Source organism: Carcharodon carcharias, chromosome 17 (assembly GCF_017639515.1).
Source record: "Carcharodon carcharias isolate sCarCar2 chromosome 17, sCarCar2.pri, whole genome shotgun sequence".
Lineage (NCBI taxonomy): Eukaryota > Metazoa > Chordata > Chondrichthyes > Lamniformes > Lamnidae > Carcharodon > Carcharodon carcharias.
Genome location: NC_054483.1, coordinates 29,167,217 through 29,187,681, shown reverse-complemented (window position 1 = coordinate 29,187,681; position 20,465 = coordinate 29,167,217). Strand labels below are relative to the sequence as shown.

At 43.0% G+C, this 20,465-nt stretch overlaps 1 protein-coding gene across 5 annotated transcripts in view; it reads right to left on the bottom strand.

Annotated features, from left to right (window-relative positions):
• The window catches only part of LOC121289710 (F-box/WD repeat-containing protein 1A), a 36,154-nt gene extending 15,779 nt beyond the window's left edge, over nucleotides 1–20,375 (bottom strand). For 3 of the 5 annotated variants that reach the window (XR_005945625.1, XR_005945624.1, XM_041209337.1), the window contains exons 1-9: nucleotides 19,572–20,373; nucleotides 11,133–11,210; nucleotides 10,111–10,342; nucleotides 8,107–8,293; nucleotides 4,453–4,549; nucleotides 3,080–3,217; nucleotides 2,473–2,591; nucleotides 1,667–1,916; nucleotides 184–302 (exon numbers count right to left, since the gene is read on the bottom strand). Coding sequence is in view for 3 of the 5 variants with exons in the window: in XM_041209337.1 (XP_041065271.1) it covers nucleotides 184–302; nucleotides 1,667–1,916; nucleotides 2,473–2,591; nucleotides 3,080–3,217; nucleotides 4,453–4,549; nucleotides 8,107–8,293; nucleotides 10,111–10,342; nucleotides 11,133–11,210; nucleotides 19,572–19,616 (1,265 nt within the window). In the remaining 2 variants the exon portion in view is untranslated. Of the gene's footprint in view, nucleotides 1–183; nucleotides 303–1,666; nucleotides 1,917–2,472; nucleotides 2,592–3,079; nucleotides 3,218–4,452; nucleotides 4,550–8,106; nucleotides 8,294–10,110; nucleotides 10,343–11,132; nucleotides 11,211–19,571 lie in introns of all 5 variants that reach the window. The other 2 variants (XM_041209338.1, XM_041209339.1) reach the window with 2 other exon arrangements.
• Between the last annotated feature and the right edge of the window lie 90 nt (nucleotides 20,376–20,465).

Below are 20,465 nucleotides of genomic sequence, written 5' to 3'. Positions count from 1 at the left end.
TGATGTTTCGAGTCCTCATGACCCTTCAACAGAACCGTTCTATTGAAGGGTCATGAGGACTCGAAACGTCAACTCTTTTCTTCTCCGTCGATGCTGCCAGACCTGAGTTTTTCCAGGTAACTTTTAGTGGGACTGCGGTTTGTGAGAGGTTAAAAAGACCTGGTGTGGGTGGGAGAGACATACCGGATTGTGTTATCAGAGGAACCGCTGACGACTAGTCTGTCCCTGTACTGCAGGCAGGCGATGCCCCGTTTATGACCATTCAGTGTTCGCACAAACTCGCAGGAGCCAGTGTTCCACACCTAGAGGGAGAGGGAGCCATGAGGAGGTACGCTGAACAAAACAGTTGACAGCTAGACAAATAAGAAATTCTTAGTTTACTAAAAAGAACAGAGGACAAGGGCAAGCAGCTGGGAGAAATTTCTTAACTCAGAAGAAATACTAGAACTGACTGAGTTTGGAATAATCCTGACAAAACAAACCGAATGATAGAAGATGATGGAATGTTCAATCGGTGAAGGCCAAGTTTGAGTTTTATAATATTGTCAAGTGTTCAGAGGAGCTGGAGAGTGGTGTGAAGAAAGTGTGATTATTTTCTTTGCTTGAGGTGTCAACAGATTTTTAATGCAAGTCCCACTCCAGAGACTTGAACACATAACACAGGCTTACAATCCCAATGCAATACAAAAGAGGCGTCGAGTTGTACTGAGGGTGCCCGACACTGCCAAGGCTGAGTACCAAGGGGAGTTTCACACTATCAGTGATGCCATCATTCGGATGAGACGTTAAAATGAGACCCTGTTCAAGTGAAATATGAAAGGTTGAGCAAGAAAGGAGAGTTGTCCCACTGTCCTGGGTCAATGTTTGACCCTGAATCAATACCCGTCAAAGAGATTTTCTTGTTTTTGATCTTATTACCGTTTATGGGAGTTTTCTGTATACTATTTGGCAGGTGTGTTATCCACTGTGTTAGAAAAAGAATGAACTGACCATGAATGACTTGGGGATGTCCTGACAATGGCAATGTTCATTGCATATTAGGTGACAAGCATTAACTAGGCATTGACTACAGCCCCTTCTAAATAGATTCAGACTAAATCTGTGGTTGCAGGGTTAGGAGATGTAGACTTGTAGCTCTTGACAAGATATAGCACTTTAGAAATGCTAATTCAGGTGCCCAGATGGCCAGGGAACATTCTTGGAATGCTATGTGATGGCAAAACGTTTAAAAAACTGGATCAACCTGCTGCTCTGCTGGTGAGCTGATCCAAGGCAGTCAGCTTCAGAAATTGTGGGCTAGAGACACACAAATTCCAAAGCAATTGTACCCACTATCCCATTGCTGGGGAGAGTTGATACAATATACTCATCTGACAAGAATAGAACTAAGTCTTGGTTAAGCACACTCCACCCAGTCAAACAGCCTGTAGACTCCAGCCTGTTAAGATGACAAGATTTTTATTGGCTAAGGGAATCAAAGGACATGGAGCAAAGATAGGTAAATGGAGTTTGTGTAGAGATCAGCCATGATCTGACAGAACAGCAGGACAGGCTCAAGAGGCTAAATGGCCTCTTACTGTTGCAATAAAGAATAGATACTTGGGGAAGGGAGGAAAAAGATGGACAGACATTGAAAGAAAGGAAGGAGTAATGAAATAGATCTTACTTTGATCGTCCTATCTCCAGAAGCTGATACGATGTACTTATCATCAAAATCCACAACATTGACAGCTGCCCTGTGGCCGACCAGGACTCTACGCAAGGTGATGTCCGTGGAGGTGCTCATATCCCACACAGCGATTGAACGATCCTTGGAGCACGTGACCATCATTCCATTGGTGAAGCGGAGATGCAGGACAGCTTCACAGTGATGAATCAGTGTATTTAACATCTCCCCTGTACCAACATCCCACACTCTGCAATAGTCAAATCAAACATACAGCACTCATGTTTAAAAAGAAACATTCAACACTGGGATGAGAGGGAGGAAGGGAAAAGGGAGGGATGAGCTGGGGGGGGGGTTGGAAAAAAGGGAGAGAGAGATGGAAGAGAGAGGGCAAGGGAAAGGCAACATAAGTAAACTTACGCGGTGCAGTGGGTTAAACACTTGATCTTTCACCTGTGGGAGCCAGACTAATGGATGAATGAACCAGTGTACTGATACTGAATCTCTATCCAGTCCTATAGCTGCACACACTCTCATTGTAATCATGATCATAATAGTTAGAAGCAGGACTAGGCCAATCAGCCCCATGAGTCTGCTCCACCATTCGATAAGATCTTACCAACTCCACTTTCTTGCCTGCTCCCAGTAACCCTTAACTTAGCTGTCGATGAATAAATCTGTCTAACAAGGGAGTTAACAAGGCTGACCAGGGAGCGAGTAATTTCCCTCCCTCTCTACATCCCAGTACAGAGCATCAATTTCTGCTGCCAAATCTAGCATACACCTGGACGTCACAAGTCACGTACCTTACTGTGGAGTCTGAGGATCCAGTAATGATCACTTTGTCATCATACTGCAGGCACAGCACGGAGCCGGTGTGCCCTGTCAGAACATTCTTACACTCCAGTGTGTTCTTGTCCCAAATCTAGGTCGAGTAGAACAAATGTCAGAGATCATCATTGGGTTTTAATATAATTAAACCTCTGTTGCCAATCCCACTGAGTGAAACAATCCAACACCAATCATTGGCTCCTCGCCCACTCCCCTCCACTGTGTTCCATGTTTCAATATTCTTGCTGTGGAATATAGACCAGAATTGGACCGAATATTGCAGTATAGCTAGACCAGAGCCATGTGCACACTTGTTAATTAATAGTGAACTAAAAGATTACTTGGTGTGACTAAATGCAGCTCCTGTTCTAAGGGAAATCCAGTACAGTGGAGATTGGCAAAGATAGTACAGGCCAGACATTAAACTAGAGCCCTGACAGCTCTGTAAAGGCCACACTGTTCATATTTCCTTAACAAAAGGAACCTAAAGACCATTTGATTGATAAACCCATGACAAACTAGCTGCTGACTGGATTCAGGTTATCAGAAACTGTTCCCCAATTCCGTCACTGCTCCACTTACCTTGATAGTGTTGTCACGTAAACCACTGATAATTTTTTGATCATCATACTGTAAGCAATATACACCTTTACTCGTCTCACTGTGGCAGTGTATCCGCTGTAAACCGTGATGCCCACACCGCCAGTTAGATTCAATGGTCTGAAAAGGAAACGCAAACCATTTTCTGTTTCTCTATTTCTCTCATTTGCCCTGCACCATCATCTCTTGTTACTTCATCTCTCCTATCCCTCTCTGCCCTATCACAGACCTGTCCCTGGGCTATTTCCTCTTTTCCCACCTTTACCTTGGCTCTGTCTGTGATTCAAAACTGCTATACCTCAAATTCCTTCACTTTTGACAAAATGTCATCAACTCAAAACCTTAACCCTTTCTCTCTCTGCTGATGCTGTCTGACCTGATGCTTGGTAGTTTTAACTGTTATGATGTCAGATTTCCAGTATCGGCAATATTTTGCTCTTGTGACAACTCCTGACTGCTGCTGTCCCCTCTCTCAAGGCTGCAGGTAGCTGTTCAAAACTACTCAACTAGGTTAACTTTAAAAAAAATACAAGATCCTTTTGTATGGACTTGAAGCATTAACTCTGTTTTTCTCTCTCTACAGATGCTGTCAGAGCTGCTGAGTTTTTCCAGCATTTGCCATTGTTATTTCAGATTTCCAGCATTCGCAGTTTTTTGCTTTTAACAAGATCATTTCTCTTGTGTAACTTGCACAATGGTCTTTCTGTCGAAATGCTCTTTAATAGGCAGATCTGTGAGTAAAGAGGGCAATAGCAGCAGACTGAGATTGTGGTCTGGAGAAAGGACAGATGTGGTTGTGCATACAAATTGCTACAAAATGATAATGCTTATAATTGTATGATCCTCAAGCCTATCACAACGCAGCCCTTGGCTCAGTGGGGAGCAAGCTCGCTCCCGAGTCAGAACGCCATGGGTTTAAGTTTCACTCCAGGGACTTGAACACAATCTTGGCTGACACTCCGAGTGCAGGATTGAGGGAATGCTGCGCTGTCAGAGGTGGCGACTTTTGGAGGAGGCATTAAACCAAGATTTCGGTCTGGGGCACCTAAAAGACTCCAAGACATTACTTTGAAGAAAGGCAGGGGAATTCTCCCCGACCACTATGCCCTGGGTATTCATGCCTCAATCACCATCAGTAAAACAGAGAGCTTGCTCAGCACAAATTGGCGACATATCCTGCAGTGCAAATGTAACACTTAGTGGATTATAATTATCAATGTGGTGTTTTGGACACCCTAGAGTCTGCAAAGGTGCAACATAAATGCAAACACCTGCTTTCAAGAATGACTTTTTATCTCATTGTGATTAGTGTCATGCTTGAACCTGTCCTCAGAGCACAAGCTGCAGCCTCTTACCTCTATGTCCTGTATAATTTGGGGATACAGAGATCTGTAGAAGGAATCTGGAGGTAGAATACCATCGGAGGGCTTGTTTTTCAACAGATATTGGATCCTACAACATAAACAATGAATATCAGCAGGTTGATATCAAAATCTCTGCAACTTAGAAATGCCAAATGCACCCTAATGCAGAGGGGAAGTATTTAGCCCAGCAATTTCACTTCCAATGTGTCTCAGAACAGCTGTCACTTTATAACTTTGTTAAAACTGGGATAACTTTACAACTGCAAGTGATTTAGTGAAGCATGATAACTGATCAATGTCATCATGAAAAAACAGACACACAAACACACACACATCAACTTCAATCACGGCTGCCATTGTTCACAAGTAACACATGGAAGAGTTGGATGTGGTGGAGGTGAACACATCTCCAGTAAGATATCACTCTTTAACTTATGGGAGATTTTTGGTTGCAGATAAATAGATAATACTTTCTTTAGCCACTTTAAGCAGCAAATTAAAGTTACATAGATAAATCTCTGTCTATTGCTGAACAAAGAGACATGTCAAAGCTCTTCATCTTGCACTCATAAGGACACTTCGGAAGAACACTAATAAGAGAAAAAAAAACAACAATTTATGCTGTATGAGAAGAGAGTACTGATTGGTTGGCAAGTGAACTCTGATTGGTAGAGGCATTGCCATAGAGAATGCACCAGTAATGGTGACTGACAGTTAACTGCCAAGCATTGTTTGAAATTTAAATCAGGCAGCTTTACCCTGATTGGTCAAGGCATTGCCCTGAGTAATGAGTCAGTGAATGGCTGTCACTGATTTTGTTTAGCTAAAACAGACACATTGTGTATACATGTTGTTTCGGTCTGCAAAGAACAGGACCGTGTGTATTAATATATGTAGATTCTAGTACACACAAATGCATCACACTGCAAGCCCAACTGACAATCTTAAGCTGGTTGTCAGCGTAATTCTTAGCACACTGAGAATTATTTAGCAAATGTTGTCCAATCGTGGAATCACCTCTAATGTTGGACACTGTGTTTTGAGTTTTGCAAGCATGGGCTGGTTGGGTACGGTCTGTACCCTGCCCATTGCGAACAGTGGCTGGGACATGTTGCTTGATACGAATTGCCAGTCTTTGGGATGTACGGCCTACATACCTAGCATCACACTGGCACTGAAATTCATATACCACATCACTCGTTTGTGTTATAGACAGAATGTCTTTTTGGCTTGACAGCAGCATCCTGTTAGAGGTGAATACCACTCATGTTGCTACTGCATAGTAGCAGCGTGAAACAGCTAGCTTCACCTGTTGCTCAAATTTTTGAGATACCTTGCCCTACCAGGATGAGCAGAGGTAGACTGGGCACTTTACAGAGCTAAAGGTGACAGCCATTTGCTGACTCATTCCTCAAAGCAATGGCTTGACCAATCAGGGCCAAGCTGCCTGGTTTAAATTTCAAACAATGCATAGCAGTTAACTGTCAGTCACCATCACTGGTGCATTTTCCATAGCAATGTCTTTACCAATCAGAGTCCACTTGCCAACCGGTTAGCACTCCCTTGACATACAGTTATAAATTGTTGTTTTACCCTTATATTGGTAATCTTGCAAATTGTCCTGATGAGTGCAAGATGAAAAGCTTTGACATGTTCCTTAGTTCAGCAATACTCAAGTTCTGTACTATCAAATCTCTGTTAAGTGGGAGGATTAGCTTCTCTCATCATTTAGGGAGCATTTATTTGAGCAAAGATCAAGAAATATATAAAACTTGAATCTTCTGTTGTTTACATTTTGCTTCCTTTACCAAATGTTTGTGCAATAGTACTCTGTGTACGTAAAAAGAACTTGGGATAAACCATTAAGTTCCAGACTTTTATTTCACACATCCTTGCTTCAGTAATGAGTCTGGAGAAGGAACATGAGAAGGCCATTCAGTCCCTCGAGCTGTTCTGCCAATCAACAGGATCAGATCTGGTCTGTCTGTTCACTCCATCTACCTAGACTAGATTGGTTGATGCAAACAAATGTTGTTTGATATCCAAGTATAAACAAATGAGTGTTAACTATCTGGAATACATCTTAAAATTTGGTCAGAGTCTGGCTAAAATTTGTTACTATTTTGGCAAGTTTAACCTGGCATGCAATATGCTATAGATATCTTCTTGAATATAGTAAATTGTTTATACATTTCAGGAATATTACCATAGAAGAAGTTGAGCTCATGTTTTGCATTATGTTGTCAAGACTAATTTCAGTTAAGTTGAACTGTCCTAAAATGGTTGGGCTTTTTGATTCTGGGTTAAATTTCACCAGGAGATGGGTGGGAACCAGAAGCAGCAAGTCTCAGCATGTTCTGTGAATGACTTTTCTTGCCTGTTAAGAGCACAGGTACAGACTGCAAACAATAGGCTCGTCCTGAACTCTCTCTCCAGATAGCAAGTATAGGTTAGGAACCTGTGTCAACCAAAGAATCAGAGCTCGCATGCAATCATGAGTTTCTGACAGGAAATAGTGTCAAGAAGCATTTTAAACTGGGAAGATATTCGTGTTCGGGCATATTTGATTATTTTCTTGTAAATTGATATTGTTTATTGTGTTACAAACCAAGTCCCATCTTAAGGGTTCGTCGAGGTTCAGAACAAAAGATGCAGACAGAAGGATTTTAAACACCATCAACATTCGCATTAAACCCTTTACTCCCGGGCAAAGCAATCATCTCCGACTGCATCAATTTGACATTTATCACCCATTTTCTGCCTAGGATATCCTGTGGCAATATGTGAAACAGAACCGGAGCGCTCTCCATCTCCTGGTCAACATCTCAAATCAACGTTGCTCAGCAGGAACCGGCCACTTGTCTTGTGACTGCTTGTGGGGTCTTTGTGCCTGAAATGGCTGCTATGTCAATAGTTACTTCACTTCAAAGTGGAGTGATTTGTTACAGGCAGCAGTTTCAGACATGGACAAGGTAAGGTATTAAATAAATGAGTACATCTTGTTTTTTTTCAGCGCCCCTGTTTGCATAATTATAGACAAACAGTTTTGGTCACGTGTTTGATTCTTCAGATAAGAGGGCAGCACTAGACACGGCAGCTTGACAAACCCAATTAGAAAGACGGAGAAAGTTTCACTTGGTATTGCGGGCAACAAATGCTCTGAGCAGTCATGGATCCCTCAACCCCATTTGACACCTTAAATCACTTGGTTTAAAATTTACCCCACCATTCAAATTATTGATAAACACATGCAGAAAAATCCACCCGCACTGAGAGTCTAAGAGATGGACTGCCCCACCTTTAAGTTTCACACCCCCCACCTTACACTGTACCTCAGCAAAATTGAGTGCAGAACTGTGTGTCTGCTATGAACATGAGCATCATCAAATTATTGTACTGCAGGAATGTTCATAACAGAGCCCATGAACAGTAATGTGCATGACCAGCAGGGCTGGGCTCTGTCCAGTGATCCTTGGCTACCCAGTCTCAGGCTTGTACCTGAGAATAGCTAATTCAGCCAAGGTAGGAGAGACTGAACCCATGACCTCCAGGATCCAGTCAGCTCAGGATGACAATGGGCGGTGTCATCGCTCCCTGAACCTGGAACTCGCATCCTTGGAGACACTGATGCACCATGATCCTTACCATCCTCTTCTTTCCGAGAGACCTTTCCAGAGGGAATCCGTGCGCACCATGCGTTCCATCAGCTTCTTCCAGAGCATTCCATCGGAGATCACCCGATACCATTCCTTACACACAAGTTCCGCAGCGCACAGTGACCGGGCATCCAAGAACGAGAGGATGTTCTCTGCAATGTGATCCAGACCACGGGCTGCACAAGCAAAAGAAAAAAAAAGAGAATTAACGGCCTGGGCAGCTAAAGGAGCTTCTACAAGCGCCTTGCTCACCAACACCCCCCCCCCACCTCCTGGTCAAAACAGGCAAGGTGGCTAGGCACCGGTACACTGGACCGCTCAATTTTTGCAATGGTGCCCCTAGCTTGTGACACATGCTGGCAGAGAGAGAGAGAGAGAGAGAGAGAGAGAGGCAGTAAATGCTGATGCAGCTGTACTAGCCTTTGGGCGGAGGGTGTCCGTAGGAACAGGCCATTCAGCCCCTCCAACGTCTTACATCATTCAGTGGGATTACAGCTCATCTATGATCACACTCGATGTACCCGCTTATCCCTCATGTCCCTTAATAACTTGGGTTAACAAAAATTTATCAATCTCAGATTTAAAATTTACAATAGAAGCAAAACACAGAAGCAGGCCATTCAGTCCATCCTACTTGTGTCGGCTCTCCGTAAAAGAGCTCTCGATGGAGTTCTGCTCCCCTGCTTTCTCCATTCCCCCCCTGCCAGTTCTCATCCAATTCCTGCCTAACGGTACACATGGAAATTTCATTGGTTGCTTTCTGCCATTTTTCAAAATGCTGCTGCTTGGCCACTGGGTAACTATTTTAACCTCACTGTGTACCGCATCTTTGTTCCACTGCCATTTCCCCCTTTAAACCCACTAACCACGTTATTCTCTCTCTCTCCCCCTCTTTTTCCCAGTGCCGGTTTTCATAGTCTTCATTCTTTTAGCAAAACAACACCGGAAATGAGGCAGGCCATTTACTTGAAAACACCCTTTCCTAATATGTGGATACGAACACACTGCTCAAGAACATATTTTAGGAATTCCTAGCCCCCTCCATCTCAACCAATCAATCAATGAACATTTGAAAAAAAAAAAATCTTGTGGAGCAGCAATTTTGTTTATCCACTGACCCCAGGAAGAGGCCTCAAGAGACAATTAGAGGAGAGAATGGGCGCTTGTGGTGGGGGGGGGGGGGGTGCTGGTGGATGAGGCGGAAGCACAGGCACCACTGGAAGCAGAAAACACATTCACTCACTTCTGCTGAGAGAGTTTCACATGCACCACCCTTCATGTTAATAAGGCTGTGAAAAGGGATATCGATTCATTGGTCTTATAAGTGGGGCATATATTAAAAAAAAAAGCAAGAAAATTAAGTTGAAGTGTCCTATATTACTGGTTAGACTTCAGCTGCAACAGTGTGTCCAATTCTGAGTACTGCACTTTAGAAAGGTTGTGATGAGCTCGAACAGAGTGCAGAGGAGATTTACTGAACTTCTGTTCCTTGCAGAGATGGAGAAGCTGGGATTGTGATTTGAGGAACACAGAAGGCTCTGGAGAGATTTAATCGATCCATCCAAAATTACAAAGGGTTTTGTAAACCAAATAAGGAGAACAGCTTCCCCAGGGCAACAGGGTTGGTAATCAGAGAATGTAGGTTTAGGGAAATATGAACGAGAATCGAGTGTGGTGAGGAGGTGGCCGGGCAGGTGAGGGGTCGAAGGCAGACGAGGAGAATTATTTCTTTAATGGAACAAGCGAGTTGTTGTGATCTGGAATGCACTGCCTGAAAGGGCAATGGAAGCAGATTCAATGTTAAGTTTCAAAAGGGAATTGGATGAATACTTCAAAAAGGAAAGGATTTGCACAGGGATGGGAAAAGAGCAGTGAAGCAGATCTAAAAGAGCAGTCTTTCCAAGAGCCAGCATAGGCATCATGATTCAATGACTTCCAAGTGACTGCGCTGAACACTACTGTCTCAGTAGTTCCCCCTCCTCTCACTGCATACCTGGTAAGACTGTGATAAAGTCCCTTTGCAGCATTGGTTTCAGGTAAGAGTTGATGTGGCCGTGCTGATAGTGACACATTCGGGATATCAAGTTCTCGACGAATTCCACCTGATCGGTTTCTGTCCACTGGTCAAAGTATTTCACACACTGCTCTTTCTGTTTCTCATAACTAGTAGAAGCTGCACGTTGCTTGGCTGATATCATACTCGGTGTCCCATTGCTGAGTTTAGTCTGCAAAGGAATAAGAATTCTTTTTTAACAGGAGAGAAACAGAGTTGAGATTAGGCACAGCAATTTTTAAATTTGCATTTGCAAAGGGGCCTTTTATTGTCGAAATCAACTTAGGGAGGTTACATATAGGCGCAAACGGGAAAATAGATGGAGGAGAGAGGTAGGAAGGGTGGGGAGTGACCAAAAGCTTGGTCAGAGAGGTTTTTATTCAGGATCTTGGAGGAAGAGGAGGAAGGCTGAAAGACTGAAGAGCAAAGGGGGTTCAGAGGACTGAAGGCACTGGTGGAGTGGGAGTACAAAAGCGGGCCGGGAACGTACAAGTGGCTAGAGTCAGAGGAACAGAGAGCTCGGGCAGAATAGAGCTCCACAAGGTTGCAAAGAGAGGCTGGGCTCTGAGAAAACGAGCTTCATTTGAAGAGGCTCCGCTAGTGGCCACATTTGGAGCTATCTCACTATCCTCATGATTTCGATGAGGGCAGGGCAGGGCAGGGGCAGCTTTATGGGGAGGGCGACTTTAAGTGAAATGACTTCTAAAGCAGCAAGAAAGATTGCAGGAACGTGATTACCCTTTGACATGAAGTACAATTTAAATTCCCTGATCTTGGGTTGCATTGGTTTTGCAGATTTCATCCAGATTGTGCTGATAAAACTGCCTCCCCACTTTTAAAAAATCAATTCCACATTTTCAAATTTTACGGTGTATTCCTAGTGTTTCAACCAGGTTGCTGGAAGTGGGCAATTATAAGATAAACCACCCGTTGACAGTCGCAACTGAAAGTTGAATCGTCACCTGATTAAATGTATTCTTTTCCAATACAAGTTTCTTAGGGGGTTCAGCCTCATTAAGGTCATCGCGTCCAGATGCATTCTGGGGAGGATAAGAGAAATCAAACACACAGAAAAGAGAGAGGATCAGAACTGGGAACTTTGCAAGGTTGATCTAAAAAAAAACCCAACAGCCAGAAGAGGGAGAACAAAAAGAGGTGAATGAAGCATTGAGGCAGAGTAGGGCACAAGGAATATATTGACCGAGACAGTTTCTCCAGTGTAAACTTCAATGTTCTTTCAATGCCACGTCATGCCAAACACCTTCATTTCAATTTGTTCCTCACAAAAAAAATTTTTTTTTGCACTGTTCAGTTCAGATTTTTTGACCAACCCCCTCCCTGCCCCCGCTACAACCCCCAATACCACCCAACCAACAACACAACTTTCTCTTAGTGAGTTTTATTGATACCTGTTCTATCAACTGCACCTCAAGTCATGTTACAGAGAATTAACAAAATCATAGCACATAAAAAACCCTTTGGCCCACACAATTCATGTTGATGTCTATCCCCAATTTCCTAACCTGCACTCTTTCCAGATCCCTTTATTCCCCTTTCCTTCAGCATTTAACAAACATCTTCTTAAATGTTGCCTTGATCTCTAGCTCCAGGAATCAATTCCACTGACTCATAACCCTCTGTGTAAAAAAAAAGCAAGATTTTTAATGCGCTCTGTTTCTATCTACCCTATTCCCTTTCTTCATTATTTTAAACACCACTATTAAATCATCCCTGCTCTTCTCTGTTGTAATAAAAGCGACCATAATTGTTCACCTCTCTCTTTGTATTTGCATTTACTCAGACAGGTAGCATTCCACTGATCATGTGCTGTTCCTTCTCCAAAACCTCAACAGGGAGGGGAAGATCATGAACAGCAGGAGACTATTCAGTGCCACAAGCTTGCTCTGTTCTGCTATTCAATTAGATCATGGTTGATCTGTACATCAACTCAATACAATACCACGTTAAGTTTCCTAGAATGATCAGTAGAGGATAAGGCTATTTGATCAATGATGTCTGTTCAGCTCTGAAAGGGGCTATCCAATAAACCTCCCATATCTGCTCTTTGTGCATCGACAATCAAATTTCTCCTTGTCTTGAAGTTAATATTCTTACTGAGTTAAATTTCAATTGCTCTGCTCTTCATGTCCCACTCAGTCTAATTTGCTTACACCATCACTTCACAGTGCATTGCCCATCTCCATAAGCTCCTGTGCATAACCGTGCTTGGACCTCAGAAAATTCCACGTGTACCAGGACCACTGCATTCCACCATCCACTGGATCGATCAATCACCTGCTCAAATCAAGTTACACAGGACTCCAATTTATCTCACATTGCTTCCTCAATGCTGTTGGGTAATGAGAGTATTTCAGTTAGTTCACAATCCCAGGCCCCTATTCAAGATGCAGCCCAGGATCAGGACCCAATCTACAATGACTTTCATTGTAGGGACTCAGGAGAAGATCCGAAGGAGCTGCGCAAATATTTCACAAGCCCATTATGATTGACAGATATATTCCTGACGGTCTAATTAGCACTTACACAGCAAGAAAGAAGAAATGTAAATCTCTGTAGCAGCTTTCTTAATGTTTGGACACCTGAAAGCGCTTTATAGCCAATGAAGTACTTTATCGTCACTGTTGTATGAAATGTGGCAGCCAATTTGTGCACAGCAAGATCCCACAGGAGCAATGTGGTAATGATCAGGTCATCTGTTTTAGTAATGTTGATGAATGGATAAATATTAATCAGGGCAACGGGATAACTCCCCTGCTCTTTTTGCAACAGCATCACAGGATCTTTTACATCAGAGTTTCTTCTTGTTATTATTGTGTCCACTTGAATCGTGAGGAGGTCACTTATTTGGTTAAACCGAAAGTTTCGATACAATTCCAGCTCTGGACAGGGCAGGCATAAAAAACTGACAGGGAGAGGGGGAGGGGCTGGGGAGGAAAAGTCTCAGGAAATGGATTAAACTTTTTAAAAATCAAACCACAAACCTCAATATTTGAACCCTGGTCCAATTGTGACATTTGGCTAATTCTAGGCTGACAGGGCAAAGTCAAGGAGATTGAAACTCCACCATTTACCAACAGGTTTCAGCACGATGAGGGAAAATAAGCTGCACAACAGTGACTGAAATGAGGAAATGAAAATTCAAGTGTGAGTGAGAGAGAGAGAGAGAGAGAGAGCGAAACACATGTAGTGTCTATTGTTCAAATGATAAAATTAAATTTCCATGCTGTAGATTGGCTTTGAAATGCCTGCATAGAACTGATGATACAAAGAGCTTGCATGAGCTCAGGACATTCAAAAGCACTTTACAGCTTTTGTTGAGTTGTCAGTGTTGCAATGCAAGAGAGGTGGTAGATAATATGAGCGCAGTAAGCTCCCACAAACAGCAATGTGACAATACGTATTTTAGTGAGGTTTTGTTATAAGTATTGGCCAGGACCTTCTGCAAAAGGTGTCATGGGTTTTTTTAATATCCAACTGACAGAGCAGACAGGGCCTTGATTTAACATCTCATCCAAACAATGGCAGTTTGACACAGCCCGGGTTAGACCACATCTGGAGCAATGTGAATAGTTCTGAGGGTATATTAGCTTTGCAGGTAGTGCAGTGTAGACTTACCAGAATGATACCTGGACCCCAAGCATTATGTTACACGGACTAGGATTATATTCTCTTAAGAAGGTTAACATAAGGAATGATATGATTGAAGGTTTCATTAGAACAGATGTTGTAGATAGGGAGAAATGATTTCCGTTGGTTGGGGAGTCTAGGATTAAATTACTAAATCAATTATTAAATTTAAAAAAATAGGCTAGTAGAAGTTTCAAACTCTCTTCCACAAACTTTAAATTGGAGCTGGATAAATTTTTTATTTTACAAGGATATGAAGAGCAAAGGCAAGAATATGGAATTAGGTCACAGATCAGCCCTGATCTCACTGAATGCCAGAATAGACTCGAGGGCTGAATGGCCGCCACCTATTGACCTGTTGTTCTACGAATTTGGACCTGAACGCATAACCTTCAAAATCAAGAGTGCCAGCCAATGAGCCACAGCTCATGCCTGATGAACTAAGTTAATATCACAAAAGAGAGAAACCAGTTTACGGTGTGAGAAAGGAGTAGGAAGTGACCTCTTGCTTAACAGTGTTGGTCACCTTATTTAAAAGGAAGGATGTCAATGGATTGGAAGCAGGTCAGAGAAGCTTTACCAGACTAATGCCGGCCACGGGTGGGTTGTCTTTTAAGGAAAGGTTAGACAGGCTGGGCTTGTATCCTCTGTTCAGAAGAGCAAAAGGCGACTTGATTGAAACATATAAGATCCTGAGGGGACTTGACAGGGTGGATGTGGAGAGGATGTTTCCTCTTGTGGGAGAATCTAGAACTAGGGGTCACTATTTAAAAATAAGGGGCCGCCCATTTAAAATGGAGATCAGGCGAATTTTTTTCTCTGAGGGTCGTGAGTCTTTGGAACTCTCTTCCTGAAAAGGCGGTGGAAGTAGAGCCTTTGAATATTTTTAAGGCAGAGGTGGATAGATTCTTGGGAAGCAAGGGGGTGACTGGTTATTGGGGGGTAGGTGAGATGCAGACTTGAGATTACTAGCAGATCAACCACGATCTTATTGAATAGTAGACAGGTTCGAGGAGCCGAATGGCCTACTCCTGTTCCGTGTTCGTATGTTGGTATGTTAAACCGCCATTTTTTGAGTGTTTTACATCCACTGTACTGGCCACAGAGGGTGATTACAAAAAGGTAAAAGAAACTGATATATGACAGTGTGGTGAAAGGTGAAGGTCCAAAGTAGTTGTATATTTCTCAGAACTAAAGACTTGCTCAGAGGGCAGTGGGTGGAAACCAGAGTCAAACAAGGGACAGTTGGCCAATGACGGCGGTGCCATAGGTTTATTACGCAAGGATGCGCTAGATCGGTCAACTGGCCTCCTCACTGCACTGATCCTTATAGAGGAACAAAAAAATATTTTGAGGTTAATTTACCATTTGTACAAAACACTGAAATTAAGTTAAGAATATTCAATGCAAAACTGCTTCAGATGATTTCCATGTCAAAAAAGATATCAGGTTATTAATTGTAAGAAAATTTTCACTCCCCCTCCCCCCACCCCCCCCACCACCACCACCACCACCAAACAAAGAACGTACATTTAAAAATAACCAACTCTTTTTACAAACCTATTACAGATGATGTGACCAACACACCAGGAATCACATGCTAGGCGTAAAACTATCCAAAAATCCATTTATAACCTCTTGCCTAAAACCAAGCAGAATAATCCAAACCGTAAACCCAGTCAAAGTAATTGGGTTCTAAATGGTCAAAGGCAGTTTGGACTTGAACTTATCAATGCCTGCATTGGTTTTTTCCCCCCTTGTCAGTGGGATGTGTTTGACCTTCCAGTTTTGGATTTGCGAAGCTGCAGTACCAGTGTACAATTTGTTCCAAGTGCCTGCTTAGGCAGAGGGAGGTTAGGAGCCAACACTACAATATTGTCACATCCTCTGAGCTGGCTCGAAGCATCACCTCATGCAGCAAACACTTATCCAAAGGGACCAGCTTTGATCTGTGCTGAGTTAACTGATCTCAAATTGGGGGAAAGAGGATAAGGAAGGGATGCTGCGGATCGGCTCAGAATCCTGGATCCACAAGGGCATGAGAATCAGCCTGGGCCCCTACTCCAATTTTGTTCCATTGACCCTCGTGCCTGTGAAATCAAAGCCCAGTAAACTGTCACTGCTTCCAAGAAAGGATTCAACAGGAAACATTTCTATACTAAAAAGGATGAAGAAGAAAATGTGAACTTCTAGCAGGTAGAATAGTTACATCTTCAGTCATCAGATTTATGCATCCATGCAAATACCTAGCTGATAATCTCCGCTGAAACTTCCTGTGCAAGACCTAGGGAGAGCTCTGTTGTCAAAGGGGCAGTACTTGGAGTGAGATGCCAATCTGATGCCTATTTAGGAAGATGTCAAAGACTCCACTGCTGTATTTGGAGGGGAGTGGATTTCTCCCCTTGTCCAATATTCATCCTTCATCAATGTCACCACAATATATCAATGGGCTATTGTGGGAGCTTGCTGTGCCTGAGCTTACTGCTTCATTTCCCTAAATTATTACTGTGGCCACACTTGCAAGGAAGTTATTCATTGTGGATCAATGTTTTTGGGGAGTTCTGAGAGCCAATGTATTCACAGCAAAAATACAGGAAACAAAATATTTGAACTTGAAGCAGATTTATTAGAAAGAATCAATGTCCAAACTTCTCTCTGTGAATTTAAGGCAGCAAAAACTAGATAAATAAAAAGATACAGAGAGTAATGGTACATCTGGCGAGGGATATTCAGAGATTGTGATCACACCTGTGCCTCTCCATCCAACTGCTGCTTTCTGACAGATCCGTTATCATTACAGGAGAACCTCCTCTCCCCAAATAATAAACTCCAAAGCTTCAGTTAAAAACAGAGTGATAGGAGGGGAGAGAACAAACACAATATTTTGTCTTGTTTGGCAGTGTTTAAGATAAATGGGCCTCAGCATTATTTTTTTAATCCTGATGTGCTAATGACATGGTCCATGGTAACCTGCTGACTTTTACAATAATCCACTTCCCCTTCATGGATCTGGAGAGGCAGAGACATAGCCTCTGGAGTAGATGGAATCCCTGCCGAAATTATGAAACATGATGCAGGTAGAAGCTCATATCCATCATCTGGGTAAAGCAATGCACGAAGAAGAGAATCTCAGTGACATTGTGATTGTGACTACATTCAAGAAAGACGGAGACGAGTCCGACTGCACTAACTACAGAGGAGTCCACCTGTCTGCCACCAGGCAAGATCATTACAAGCATCCCCTTCAGTTGCCTCCCTCGAGTGGCTGAAGAGCTCCTGCCAGAGTTGCATTGTGGTTTTTGCCTTGCCAGAGGCACCACGGACACAATCTTCACTGTGTGGTGATCCAAGAAAAATGCAAGGAACAGCACCAACCACTGTACTTGGCCTTTTTTGACCTCACAAAAGCCTTTGACTCTATCAACTGTGAAGGATTATGGAGGAGCCACCTGAAATTTGGCTGCTCTCAAATTTGTCACCATCCTCTGTCTACTCCACAATCATGTATAAGCCGTGATCCTCACCAACAGAACCACCCTATGTCAGTGAAGAATGAGATCAAACAAGACTGTGTCCTTGCATCAACCCTCTTCTCCATCTTACTTTCTGCAAAACTGCACCTTACCTCCAGCAAGTTACCCACAGGTGCACAGATATTTTCCAGAACAGACAGGAAACTGTTCAATCTATGTCTACCTTCGCAAGATCCTCCAAATCCAGGGGGGGCAAGAAAGGTGGTCCAACGCAGCATCCTCTCCCAAGACAACATGGCCAGCATCGAAATCACTCAAAACCAGTTCTGTTGTGTGGGTCATATTGTTCAATGCCAGACACCAGAGTCCCGAAGCAACTGCTCTACTCAGAACTCAGTTGTGGCAGGACACTCCCAGAAGTAAAGTTGAACCACTTTAGAGATGTCTCCAAAGCATGCTGGATGAGGTCAAGCATCCCTGATGAATCATGAGAGTCTCTGGCTTGTGACTGAACAAAATGGAGAAGGTTCATTCAGGTAGGTGCCAAACACATTGAGAGACTTTGTTGGGAACGTGCTGTGGTGGAGTCGAGGTGTCGGAGAGAGTGCTCTAACCTCCAAACAACTCGCCAACCCAACCCTTGAACCACCACCTACACAACTTCTGCCAGAGTCTGCAGATCACACATTGGACTCATCAGCCATCTGAGAACCCATCAAACTGGAGTGGACGCAAGTCATCTTCGATCCCAAAGGACTGCCCAAGAAGATGACAATAATCCACTTTCCGCTCATTGATTTCAATGTCTAGAGATAAATAGAGTGGGAGAGAGTTTCTCAGAGCTTGCCTTCATCCCACCTTTCCTTCTGAAGCTTGCTTCATTATTGACTTGGCTGAAGTCAGGAAAAAAAAGACACACAGCCCAACTCAGAAGCTGGAAGCACCTGTTAAATTCAACAGTAATGAACAAAAATATCCAAAAATATTTTAGACCAAATCACCCTCACAGAAATCAGAACGTGACCACAGTCCCAAGGAATTAACATCCATCCTCACCAGAACTCAGCAATATTCCTCACTGTACAGTATAAACAGCATCGGCATAGAATCTTCATGCATAATACAGCATTCAGCCCATCATAGCTGCTGCCTCTGAGAAAACTATCCAAATCGTCCCATTCATCTGTTCTTTCCTTGTAGCCTGCCAATTTTTCCAGTATTTTCAAGTATTTATCCAATTCCCTGTCCAAAGTTACTGTCTGTCAGGTAGTTCAGATCACAATAACTTGCTCCGGTAAAAAAATTCTCATCTCTCTTGATTTTTCTGTCAAATACCTTAAATTTGTATCCTCTTGTTTTCAACCATTAGGAGGTTTCTCCTAACTTAACCTATCAAAACACCTCACGGTGTTGAACACCTCTATTAAATTTCCCTTTAACCTTCCCTATGTGAAGGAAAACAATACCAGCTTCTCCAGTTTCTTCACCTAACTGAAGTGGACCATTCTGGCAAATGTCCTCTGCATTCTCCCCAAGGTATTACTATCCTTCCTCAAGTGTGGTACCCAGAATTGAACACAGCTGAGACCTAACCAGTGTTTGATAAAGCTTTAGTGCAACTTCTGTGCATTTGTATTTGATGTTTGTACTGTATTAACGAAACCAGTGTTCCCTTATGTCTTACCAACTTCTCAACTTATCCTTCCAACTTCAATTAATCTCCCTTTTCCTGCACCCACTTTAATAATGTTCCATTAGGTTCATATTGCCTCTCTTCATTCTTCTAACGCAAGTCACATCACTTCATACTTGTCTCTGCTAAATTGCATTAGCTGCTCACGTCACAAATCTGTCTGGGTCCTCCTCAAATCTGTTACTCTCATGTTAGGCTACATCTGAGCTTTGTGTCATCTGCAAACTTTGAAATTCTGTCTTGTATACCTCAGTACAGGTAATTAATATACATAAAAAAGTAGTCTTCATACTAATTCCTGGGAAACACAACTGTGTATACCGTTGCCAGTCTGAAAAACACCTGTTCACCACTCTACTCTCAGCTTTCTGTCCTTGTACAGATTTCTTAGCCATGCTGTAACTGCCTCTTTAATTTTTCTATCAAACCCTTTGTGTGGTACTTTGTTAATCACCTTCTGAAAACCCATATACACATCAGCCACACTATACTCATCAAGCCTGTTATTTCATCAAAACACTCAACTGTTACTTTCAAAGCCAAACAAATCAGACAGAATATTGACAAAGCTTAAATCTCCAACTTACCATGTATTCCACTATCTTGTCATGTAGTATGGAGTCAGAGTCCATTATTCACAAGCTCAGAAAGAGCAAGAGAGAGAAAGGTGGTTGTCCTCTTTAATGTAACTTCCTCTGGAAACAGGAGGAGGAGGAGGCGGCCACCGCCTCTCCTTCATCAACAAAACCTCTTTTCAGTTTCTCCTTTAGCTCCAATGTGTAGGTTTTAATAAAATGAACAGTGAGAAGCAGACTCTGCTTGTTGGACTGAGCTTGGGGAATAGCCTCCTGTTTCCCCCTCCTCCCTCCCTCCCCTGTCAGTCCTTCACCTTCATTGGAATATCCTTAGACCAGCCTCAGTGTTAAAACCCCCCCTCTCCCTCTCTCTCCCAATCTCCCTCTCTCTTCCTCTTCCTCTCCTCTCTCTCTCCCTGTCTGCTCCTCTCTCCTGGACTATAAGGCCTTCAGCTTTTCACTGCTGTCTATCCCCTTTGCTTTCCCCGATGTGTTTCTTCCTCGCCCTGTTCTCTCTCCTTCCCTGTCTCTCCCTCTTTATCCCGTCCTTGTCTCTCTCCCTCTGTCCCCTGTCTCTCTCTGATGATGATGATGATGATGATGATGATGATTTCTCTCTCTCTCTCTCACTTTTCTTTCACCCTCAGCTCACAGACATCCGGGAACCGCCGGAGCACCACGGGAAAAAAAACACACACACACATACACACCCCCCACCTTTTAAACAGCAAAAAAAATATTAAAAAAGGAGAAAGAGAAAGAAATGCCCGAGCCGGAGGAAGGAGGCGCCCGGACCAGAGGCTGGGAAATCCCCGCAGCTCAAATGGCAACATTGGAGCCAATGTAACAAAACATTGAAACAGAAAAAGGCAACATTTGACCTTTGAACCCGCCCTCCCCATGGAT